This window comes from Brachyistius frenatus, unplaced genomic scaffold, assembly GCF_029030835.1.
Source record: "Brachyistius frenatus isolate BFR_SWC_R1_liver_20210118 unplaced genomic scaffold, ASM2903083v1 Contig_33, whole genome shotgun sequence".
Taxonomy (NCBI): domain Eukaryota; kingdom Metazoa; phylum Chordata; class Actinopteri; family Embiotocidae; genus Brachyistius; species Brachyistius frenatus.
Genome location: NW_027210632.1, coordinates 1,675,537 through 1,688,098, shown reverse-complemented (window position 1 = coordinate 1,688,098; position 12,562 = coordinate 1,675,537). Strand labels below are relative to the sequence as shown.

Here is a 12,562-nt window from a genome sequence, read left to right as displayed (position 1 = left end):
ATTTAATTTGCCAATCAGGTATTGCTTGAAAAGTGACTGTTTGCTTCAGTTAGCGTAATAGGACCATCAACATTTTTTTCACAGCTTTTATCCTTTCCGTGTGTTTCGGTACACTCACCCTACAACTACAATGATGAAGTCGAGCAGATTCCAGCCATTCCTCAGGTAGGCGTTGGGGTGGAAGAGCAGGCCGTAGGCTATTACCTTCAGGAACGCCTCCACCGTGAAAATGATGAGGAACAGATACTCCACACGCTCCTGTGGAGACACGAACGTGACAGGTCCATTTATTTGTCTAAGCAGCAGGACAGTGAGACAGACAACGAGTATTAGTGAAAAATAAAAAAGTTAATGGAAGAGTGAGATGCTTATAAAAAGGCCCTTGGCTGTAAAGTTTGCAGGAAGTAAATGGTATTAAAACTATTATTACCATAAGAAGTAAATTACATACAGATTACAATAACAGGAGATGCTCTAATTGAATGAGACAAATCCAAATATCCATTCAAAGTTCTTAAATCAAATTATTTTAAGTAGATCTTTTTTTCCTCTTCAGAAAAAACTGGACACAAACCAAAGTGCCATTATATACACACACACACACACACACACACACACACACACACACACACACACACACACACACACACACACACACACACACACACACACACACACACACACACACACACACACACACACACACACACACACACACACACACACACACACACACACATTCATTCACAACCATGAAATCATTTATTTTTCCAAAATCAGCATGAGAGATGTTGTCTTGTGAGCACTGGCAGCGCTGACTGCTTACTCCTCTAAGTTTATCAGCCAGAACAAGATGTTCTGTTACTATTTATGCAGTTTCTGGTTCGTGTGTGTGTGTGTGTGTGTGTGTTTGATTATTTATGTGTGAACATGTATTTGTCTAACTTGTAATCATGTACACAATCAGGGCATTTTGATTATTTAATCAAAGTGGCTCTCTTCCTGTCCTACGAGGCCACTGTATGATGCATGTACGCACACATACACATACAAAAGCAGTATTTCTACTACAGAGTTCCTCAGAGACCGTTGCCATAGCGATGACCCCCTGCCTAAGGGGGTCCTGGGAAATGTCCTAAAATGGCCTTGAAAGAGAGGACGATCATATAACTTTTCATCAACAGTTCATCATCCACCTCATCATCTGTCATATCACATTTTTATTGTCAAGTTTATAACTCTAAAAAAGATCAGGGCAATGTGCAAAACTATTCAAATACAATTCTATAGTCATAAATATTCTGTCCTCTTTCTGTGCCTCTGAGGTAGCTCTTTTTTCTTTTTTTTAGATAAAAACATATTTAGCTCGGTCTAACAATCTGCCCATCCATCTCAGCCCTGCTCCTCCTCTTGTTCCCACTGTTTTCCCATGGACACATACACACAGAGGGCCAGAGGTTTGGGACTGAAGGCCAGCCAGGTCTCCCCAGGCTCGATCCTCATCCCTGGGAAGTCTAATCTGAACCTGAAGCTCGAGGGACACAGCCTCTGTATGTGTCCAAGCTCACCAAAATAACTTCAAAAGCTAATTGGGTCAGCATCTTGGAACTTAGGTAGTACAGTATGCCATAAGGGCCAAATACAAAAAGTACCTGTGTGTTGTATGATAACAATAAGAAAATATAAAAGAATATTGTAAAATATTATAATATAATGGCATCATATGAAAGCCATATAACTTGTAAACATACGTTTTTCACCCAGCATCACATATGTGATTAAAGAATAATGACAACAACATTATCATAAAAAGTGACATTCTAAAATAAAAGCATAGCTGTAAAAAATGCTCTATGACTTTTCTTGTTGTTGAATAAATCCATGTGATTAAAAAATATAGTCGAGCTCCAGTACAATAACAGGCTGTGAAAATAGACACTTCATTTCAACAATTCATTTAATATTTCCCTATACTTAGTGACGCAATTGTGTATTTCTTAATGCATTATTAATTTGGTTATTGGAAATTTGCAAACATGGTACAATGAGGTCAATGTTAAGTTCAATAAAATCTGCTGTCAACATGGGCATTATGATCAAACAAGAATAACACCAACAAATTGTCAAACCCAGTGGTTAACAATTACTGAAAGAACGTTCTTAACATAAAAATGTCAAAAACACTTTTATTTAAACAGCCTATATTTTAAGATGCTGAATATTTAACATGGAGTTCAATCTCTTCAATTAAGTTTTCTTCAAATCATCGGTCTTCAACAGCTGAAATGTTTCTCAAGTTAAAAGGCCATGTTAGTGTTGGACATGCTCATATATACAGTGGCTGCATTAAGATTTGCTGATGTGAGTCTAAAGTACATCCAGCTAAACAAACAGTCTCTCAGCATGGAGGATGACTACATCGTAGTACGACAAGGCCAGTTACACACACACTTACGCAGACATATCCGGGACCATGGCAATCAGGCATTCACTTTAACACCGTTCTGACATGATTGCAACAACATTTGCACTCCAAATGTCATTTTTAGGGTTAGGGAAGTGTTTATGTTTGATTTTCTGAGCACTATATGAGCAGTGAATCAAAAATATAAAATGAATCTAAGCTGACACCAGATGAATATATATATTGATAAACAGCTCATGCTTTTGTGCTTAATCGTGTGATTATCATATAAACTGTGATTTGGAAGTGTTGTCCAATGTTCTAGTAAGTTGACAGAGGAGAAAAAAACGAGAATAATAATTCGGATGATTTGCACAGTTTCGAAAGACAGACAACTTGAAAGGCAATTTGGTTTTTAGGCCAGGGATTCTGCACCTTAATTGTCGGCTCAGAAAGATGTCTTATACTGGTTTAGTTTCCGCTCCCTGTCTATTTAACCTCCTCTCATTTCCATTCAAGTCCATGCAGTGCTCTTTATTGGCACAAACGTATCCCGTTTCAAGATATAGGTCAAGATTGTCACATTAAACACTTGTCATCTTTTTCCAATATTCATCATTTGTACTGCAGACCCTCCACCCCGCAGCGAGCATTAGTAGTCTATGCAGAAGTAATTAATCTCACACACACGCGCACACACACACACACACACACACACACACACACACACACACACACACACACACACACACACACACACACACACACACACACACACACACACACTCTCCCTCTCAAATACACAAAAGCTCTCAATCACTAGCTCGCTGTCTCAGACATACACAGATACACACACACCCTGGTAGTGTATCTGCCGGTGACAGGCAGACAGCGCGGCGCTCAGAAAAATAAAACAAAGAAAAACGTCTGGTAGGAACAGCTTAGTCTGACACACAGAAACGCGCACTCCTCTTTCTCATCTCCTTTCATTCATTCAGACCCGTAAAGGGCAAAATCCATAAGGGGCACGACTAATTTGGTTAGTGACGGGAAAGAAATGAGAGCGCAAAGATGAGAGACTGAGCAAGAGTGCGATGAAGAGAGACAGACTAAAGAGACAGAGAGAGAGGAAAGAAGGCAGACAGAATGACCGAAAGGTGAGTTTGTGGGAGCAATAATTCAGTTAACTGTGATAGGTCAACTAAACCACCTATCCATCAACTAGGCCAATCAGATTATAGTATCGACATTCTACCATAGAGCGGACAATGTTTCCATTTGCGATGACCTTCTGTGTTTGTGTGTGTGCCGCAAGACAGGATTAGCCATTAAGCTGCTTTTGAAAGATCCCAGACATGTTGTAGTCTGTGTCTACTCGCGTATTTGCGCGTAGCATTCATGAAGTTTTTGATAGATCAAGAACAACAGAGAAAAAGACACCTTAAACGAACTACTAAACCATGAAAATGCAAAGCGTCAAAGATAACGTCTCTATTTCAAAACTTGCTCATTCAACATGTCCACCGCACGTGTAGTCCAGAAGAGGTGGACAAGAACACCAAAATGCAGTGCAACAGATTGATTTAAAATCTCTGCAAATAGTTTGAGATTCAGTTGTGTATTCTATCTTTGGTGAGGACAGTATCATCAAAAACAAACATCACAATTATGAAAAGAAGATGAAGTTGTAATGAATGGGAGTTATTCTTTAAATAAAGTGGATTTTGCATGCTCAACACCGTCATCAGATTATTGGATTTGAACCAGAAACCTCCTCTTCTCCACAAAGTCAACCAACAGCTCATGTGAGGCTGTAACTTAACAATGGTCGAAGGTCAGACAACACAAGACAGAGGCAGATCTGTTCAATTCAAATCTTTTGACACTTTGTAAAGTTATGCGGACAAACCCGACACTCTTTCTTCTTCTGCCTCACTAACTGTTAACTCTTCCTCTCCCAATTCTTTTACTCTTCGTCTTTCTGCTTCTCTCTGTCACCCCTCTCTTTTTACATCTTCACCTCCTCTCCCTTTATTACCCTCATTTCACTTTCTCTCTACCTCTATGGGTGCCAACCAGAAGTTACCATAGAGACCAAGATGGGTTCAACGTTACCATGGAAACTGTGGGCTGCATCAGTCGTGGCAGCAGTAGATTTTCTCTCTCTCTCTCTCACACACACACACACACACACACACACACAGATAGGCACGCACGCAGGCATGCACGCACACACGCACGCACGCGTACACACACACACACACACACACACACACACACACACACACACACACACACACACACACACACACACACACACACACACACACACACACACACACACACACACACACACACACAGATTCAGTACAGTACCAAGAATATCCACAGCATACAGTACTGATTACTACTCTTCTGTGAACATCCAGACTTCCTATTGTGTGTTTAAGTATGTATATGTGTATACCAGCTGCAGTGTGGGATACTTTGTGGCCGCTCCAGTGATCCATGTCATATACTTACTTATCACTTACCACCAGTTGATAGTATTGAACTTAGTATAATGAGAAAGTTTGGTGTGTCACTCTGTTGCTCGGCACAGACCTTTGGTCTATAATGAAGCTTTTCATATCCAGACACACTGTTTATAATATATATATATATACATAGATAGATAGATAGATAGATAGTTACTTTATTAATCCCACAAGGTCTGGTCTATAAAAGACATGCAGTTTGGCAGTGGATTAACAGTTTCAGTAAATGCTGTAATTCCATCTTTATTTCCCCAAATTAGAAGTAGAAAAATGAGCTATTAACAGAACTTTAATTTAGCTTGATTTCTGGGGTTAATTTTAAGGTTTTTTTTCTGTTCTGTCTGTATTTTATTTATCAATTTTAAAAGGACTTAAAATAAAGCAAGCACCATTTAAAAGGACAGCTGCAGATTGACACTGTAGTAACATCTTTCTCAGTACTTAACGATCTTCTTCTTGAGTAGAGAGTTCACCACAGCTGACAGCTGAGACAAACTCAACTCGCCACTCCTGCACTAAGGACATCCAGCTTTGAGCATTTCAAAAGTCCCCCAAGAGAGAAGAACACTCTCCTCTCAACAAAGCCTACTGTTGAGGTTGTATTGAGAAAAAAGCTCTTAAAGCATTGCTCAACTTTGATAGCACCTCGGGTTGTAAAGCCTGATATATTGTCAATCATCTTTATCAGCTGCCCTGCTCTGTGAGTGGGAAACGGAAAAGCATTTTCTGCTCTCGCCGCTCACTCTCGATGCCTGGTGAGGCAGTTCTCGCAGCATAAATAAAGCATAAATAAACAGGAAACATCTGAAACACAGTGGATTCTACAGTTTTCTGTGATAAAAGGGCCAAACTATGTCTCGACTTAAAATAGGCCAACGAGTTAAAACCTGAAAGTTTAACAAAAAAAAATCTACCGAAATCTCAAATGTAACTCACAAATTCTGTGCTTTTAGTAGGACGTTCCTCAGTGTGAAATGGACTGAATATATGCAGTATATATATGTGGCAGGTGACTGCTGAAGCAGACAATGACTGCTTATTTTACATGTCATACATAAATAAATAAAGGATGACACAAGGGAGGAGGACAAAACAAGGCATACAGAGGTCTGTGTGTGTAATTATACGCTGCTTGGCAAACAAAAAAGACCACAATGCACTGCAGCTATTACAAATAGTTTCAAGATATTCCTGGTGTCCTGCTTTAGAAAGAGCTTCTATTCTCACACCACTTGTGAGTCTCTTTGAATACCGCTGTTAAAAGGCAACAGATCTGAACACATTGGAAAGATGCTATTAATGTACAAGCTGCACATGTTCAACACGAGTCTCATTGACAGACTTAAGCTTCAATCCACAGGCTTTTGGAGAAGGACTGCGTTTGATTAAAGATTAGAACTTGTGTCTGTGCATGCGGGTGTGAGCGACAAAATTACTGAATTGTGGTCATCAGTGACCTCGGACTCCTATTGGGAAGCAGGATCACAGTAAACAGCGGACTGAAATACAGGCACAGAAACACACACAACCACTCACACAGCCATGGCAACCAACACACCCATGTGTCGTCATCCACGACAGCTTACAGTAATGTGGCTGATGAACTTTTGGCTTTAGCTGGAAAACAATAGTTGAGACTGATTTAAAAATGCCTGAATTAATGTGGACACTGTCATATTATATCAGTTTCTTTTCTGATTATCTTTTGTTTCCTGAAGCACATAAAAGTTCACAGAAAGAGGGAAACTTCTGTTTCCAGGCAACTGGACTTGAAGCTACCACATGAAGACAGCAAGAAAGAAAGAGATACAGTAGAAAGCCTAATATGGAATCCATTTGCGGGCATGTGACAAAAGTCTTGAAACACAATTTGTCCGTGGCTGCCGATAAACATTTGTGAGTCTTGCAATTTCCTCTAATGCTGGTAAAGAAACTCTTAACATTAGCTCGTAGCTGTACTTGTTGTATTTCTTTTGAGGGCAACTTTTAGTGTGTCAAGACTTAAAGACAAATGCTATCGGTGGTGACAGAACTGGGACTCACAATGCAGATCAACATATTATATGCTAACTATCTATATACACAGGGAGAAGCAGGTCATGTGTACTATCTCAGTTTGTCTTTGGCTCACACAACAAATGTCACGTTAGTTCTTTCTCCCGTTATCAATTTATCTCACTTTCACACACAGAGCGGCTAAACCTGAGCCCAGTCAATAAACATCATCCCAGCTGAAATGTCTCTGGGAAAACAGACGGTAGCTGGGCAACCATGAAGCTTTTATCTTTCAAAATAAATAATTCACTCATTCACTTTTTTACGCTGCTTCTCTTGCTCTGGGTTACGAGATCTGAAGCTTATCCCAGTGTGCACTCGGGGAAGATCGGAAAACACCCTGGACAGGTCACCAGAAAATGTAATCTTAGATCCATACTGTAGAGCTGATAGAGCCAAGTCAAACTGACCTTTATGTCTTTTACAGAGAGCGGATGGTGAAACAAACATCTAAAATCATCTGCACATACAGACTGAAGTGAAAAAAACCAGGAGACAATATTTAGAGGACCACGAAGAGAAAGAGTGGGGGATTAAAATAGAAAGCAAGAAAGATATAGACAAGAGAAACAGAGTAACTGGTCTAAAAATAAAAGAACACAGGAGCATAAATCATCTAATATAGACAGCCAGTGTGTGTGTGTGTGTGTGTGTGTGTGTGTGTGTGTGTGTGTGTGTGTGTGTGTGTGTGTGTGTGTGTGTGTGTGTGTGTGTGTGTTAGGCAGTGTGTGCATAAATGTTTGAATGTGTGTACATTAGTTGATGTCTGAGGTGAGGTAACTTTTACCCTTGAGAGAGGAGGGAAAGAAAGAAAGCAGGAGATGGCAGAAAGAAAAAGAGAGCAAAGATGCTGCATATGAGAAGAAGGAACATGAAAAAAGCCAAAATGAAAAGGTGGAGAAATTCATCTGTCTTCCTCTGTTTGTATTCATCCCTCCAATATGGCAATTGTAAAAGGCCTCGTCTCCTATTCTGCATTCTGTTGTGTGTATATGTGTGAGCGTGCATAGTGACTTATCACGACTTCTCCTGCTTCCTCACACAGGGAGACAAATGCAGCACACACACACATATATAGAGAGAGACATGCACACACACTTACACAGGAGACACATGCACAGGTACAAATGAAGACAAAGTGAAGTGACATGCCAACACACTGATCACTGTAGTGCATCAGGATCATAGTAGCTGCTTGCTAAACTGACAGGACAAGATAGATTACTATACTCTGTGATTCATTACATGATTCATGGTATGAAGAATAAGTGTGTGTGTGTGTGTGTGTGTGTGTGTGTGTGTGTGTGTGTGTGTGTGTGTGTGTGTGTGTGTGTGTGTGTGTGTGTGTGTGTGTGTGTGTGTGTCAACAAATATGCTTTCTGGATTGATGGTGCTGTTGTGACTTTAAGGAAGGCAGAGAGACTGAAAGGTGGTAGAGAATGACAAGTACATACAGCAGTATATTGATAAGGTATATTAAAAATAACATCACTATTCATGATTTGCTTTCAATCATCGTCCTGTTATAATTGCACCTGAAAAGTCTTTGTTCAGTCCTTGCAGTATTGACAGCTGGTAAACTGAAGCTGTTAAATAAAAAAAAAAAATTCAAACATCTTCGTCAGCTGACTGGACAAAATGAAAATAATTCAGTGTTGGTTAATAAGTGTTTTCCCCCAATTTCCGACATTGTTTCCGACATTGTTACATTGTTAATTACAACTGGAACATGACATCTGCGGCAGCCCTGCCTGAATCCATAAGTTGTATAAGTGTGTGAGCCAACATGAAAAAGGATATAGTTATGGTCCCGTGTAAACAAGCAATCATTTCCATCCTGAAGGTAATTCTGAAGATCTATTTGAAAACAGATTTTCCACTATTGCATAATTTGTCTCCTTTGTCATCCCAGACATTTCCTGTATATCCAGTCAGATGAGTAAAGCTGTGCTTGTTAGCACATTCTTTCATCCCTTCCCTCCTCTCGCTCCTCTCACAGTATACTTCCCCTTTTCTGTCTATATCCTTCCCTCCCCTCGTTCTCTGTCTCCTTCCTGTCCTTTTTTGTCCATTTGTTTTTCTCTCTGTCTCTTCATGACTCTCTCTCTGCTCCTAATCAATTATCCTGTCTGCATAACAGGAAGAAGCAGAAAGAGTGGGATGAAAGAGAAGGTTGAAACAACAGACAAATCACTGAAACTAATAAATAAAGAGAGGAGTACTGGTATCAGTGTGCTGTTGCTATCAGCTGAATCAACCAATCAGAAAAAGTAGCTGCCCTTAAAAAACAACTGCAGACTTTGCAGACTCCATCGTCCCCACTACCATTGTCGCAAATTCCAATTTGGAATAACAAGAAGTCCAAAAGAAAACAACAAAAACCATCATTATTAGTGCAATCACAACACGAACATGGACGAAGCCTGTGTTTTGTATTTCTCTGACCCTTTTTAATGAAGGTTAAAGTACAGGATGGAATCTACACGTGACGGTTGCATGCGCACAGAAACACGTGACCTATAGGAGCAAATCGAATGTCGTACCTACAAATCAACATCTTTACTCGTCAAGCATAACTTTAACCATTAGTCACAATGACAGCAATATGGGGACACACAAACCACACACAGACAATGTGGGATAAGTGTTACGTGTCAAGGAGGACTGAATTTTGCCTTCTAGGTCTTCACCTACTGAGATCAAACATTGCATGAGTGTGTATGTGTGCACAAATGTGCATGTGCCTGAGCCCCACTGTGTTGACATATGGTTTCCTCAGATATGGTGCAGGATGGGTTAACAACCATGGGATATGAAGCTGAGGTATGCTCTAAACTTTAAATGACAGACAGACTGTTTGAGACAGAGGAAGTTTCAACTCCTCAGGTTGTCTACAAATCTGGAAGGCAAACAAGAAATTGAGCCATAAATGTGAAGTTTTTCTTTCAATACTTTTTAAAGTGAGCACTATACCCGAAATACCAATACTTGAACATATGAAACATATATTGAAAATATGTTGAACAAAACAAAAGCTTATATATCTGAAAGCAGCCATACCAGTTGCATGGGTCAACTATATCTAAGTTTTGTGGGGAAACTTGAGCAGTGGTCACAGTGATTCATTGTTTTTAAATGTCCTTTTCTTTTGCCAGATGTTTTCATGCTTTTAATGGGATTATGTGAAGCACTTTGAATTGCCTTGTTGTTGAAATGTGCTATACAAATAAACTTGCCTTGCCTTGCTGTGCCACCCTCAGAAGAGGACTTGGCCCTCGTTGGTGAGGAGCAGACTCATAGGCCAGAGGACTGGTCGAGGCCCCTTTCATCCCTAAGAGTCAATGGCAGAGCCATTGGGGTTTAAGACGACGACATGTGAGGGCACAAAGTGAGAGGGGAGGGTAAATTAATGAATTATTTTAAGTACCATATCTCATACCAACTGTGGCATGGGTAAAGAATTAGAAATACGGCAGCACTGATCTGCACGAGAATCACCAGGAAATATTGATTGACTAATTGTGAAACAGAATTACTTCCATGTCCTGCTTGTAGAGAGCAGGTTTTACCCAAACAAAGACAAGACACCCTCAACCTCTCTCTCCTGCGCTGTCCATGTTGACTTGCTCCTATCAGAACCAAACACACCACTCTATCTCCCCACAGAGTGATAGTAAATCCTGTCTGTGAATGTCTGTGTGCGTGTTAGCGTGTTTGTTAAGAACTGCTCAATCATTCCTCCTCTGGTTAATGTCCAGTGGAGCGAGACCACAGCACAGCACAATGAAAAAGGAGAAACAGAGACACAATGGGAAAACACTGATGTGTGTGTTTGTGTGTGTGTGAGAAAAAAAAAAAAAATACTGAGGTGCGAGTCTATAAGAACACTGTAACTGATATGTCAATTATTTCTAATGGCAGCTGGAATCAATAACAATCCCCTTCGGTAAACACAAGGTTTCATTACGGGGTTATTATCTGGACTTTAATGTGTAAATACCTTTCCTGCTGGTAAGCACAACTGAACTATGTACCTGACTGATGCCTAGAATTAATTCAGCATTCATTTGGGGTCATGCTTTTTACCACCTCAAAACTTTAACTCCAGTTTTCACTCTACTTTTTGTTCAGTTTTGCTCTCCACCAACTTGGGGTTAATAACTGTCTCATTATTTTCTGCTGCTCTACTATGTTCACCAGCTGTCAAGGTCAGTTACGTTTGTCAGCTTTTTCAGCTTTACTTGTTTCAATAAACAAACAAAAACAAGAATGACATCATACAGTGAGTAAGTAATATTGCTTTAATTTTCAGGATGATAGTGTGTATATGGTGCACTAAAGATTTAAATTAACAGTAAAAGGAAGAAAACAGGCAACTAGAACTCTCCGATTCCTTTATGATAATTTAAAGTAAATATTTCTCAGCTGAAACTGAGGAATTCTGTGTAACATGGAACAATGACAACATTGAGTGAACTCCTATTCGTATATTAACTCAGCATCATACCCTTTGACCTCTGAAGTCTTAACTGATAAAATATGATTAAATAAAAGAATGCTTGTGCAGCTCTCCTACTGGGCGCAATAGCAATGTCACCATGACACCCAACAGGATTAGCTGCGAACACCCACTCCCCTGCTGTTACCATAGTAGCACTGTTGAAACTGCGACCCACGAGCTATAAAAAGACAAACTAAACTTCAAGAAAGCGACAAGTGGAATAGAAAAAGAAGATAATTAAGATAAGGGAGGGGGAGGTTACCAGCTCATCTTTTGTTGGTATTTAACATATTTGATTTGACTAAAGCACATTTTAGCTGACGGGTCAAAAAGAGAAAGAGCAGGACAGGGGGGATGGAAGCAAAAAGCTGAGGAGGCCTATTGAAAAGGCTAACAGGGTTATTAATCAGGATAGATGAGAACAAAATTCATTTTCACGATTGAAACCACTGTAGGTCTGTCCTCACCTTGTGTCCTTTCAACCTCTGCACTGGCTTTCAATCAATTTGTCTCTGACTGTGAAATTCAACTTCCACCACTTCTTCAACCAAACTGAGAGAAAGCCAAAGGTTTGATTGCTGCCTCTGCTTCAGCTCCCACTTTCTCTATCTTTTCCTCTCTCCCTCACTTTTTGTCTCACTGCCAATATTGTGACTTTAGGGCTGCAACTAAAGTTTTTATTAATATCGATAAATGTTGGTTCTTTTCTGAATATACCACAGCCACTGAAAATGCTTAATTTTAGTACATCAGATATATAAATTGAGGGACAGAATAACCATACACCTAGAAGATAATCTAAATTAATATGTCGGTAGGTGTAAGGACATGCAGCAACAATAAAAAAAAACATTTTGGGATTAGTTATTGGGTTATTTGCATAAATCATTTTAATTAATTAATAAAACTGACAGTAGGAAGAAGAAAGAAAGACCGGTAGCCTGCAGGTCTGAGTGACAACTGCACAGGAAAGGGAGCAGAAATGTGACCAAAAAAAAGCACAGAAAATAAAGAGAAGTTGCAGATGAGAGTGTGGATGGGAAAAAGAGACTCTGATAGTAAGTG

General features: G+C 39.8%; 1 protein-coding gene across 9 annotated transcripts in view; it reads right to left on the bottom strand.

Annotated features, from left to right (window-relative positions):
- Positions 1-12,562, bottom strand: part of cacna1c (calcium channel, voltage-dependent, L type, alpha 1C subunit) — a 178,564-nt gene that overhangs the window by 70,598 nt on the left and 95,404 nt on the right. For all 9 annotated transcript variants that reach the window (XM_069700296.1, XM_069700300.1, XM_069700298.1 and 6 more), the window contains exon 4: positions 119-258. In XM_069700296.1, coding sequence (XP_069556397.1) covers positions 119-258 — 140 coding nt within the window. The remainder of the gene's footprint in view (positions 1-118; positions 259-12,562) is intronic.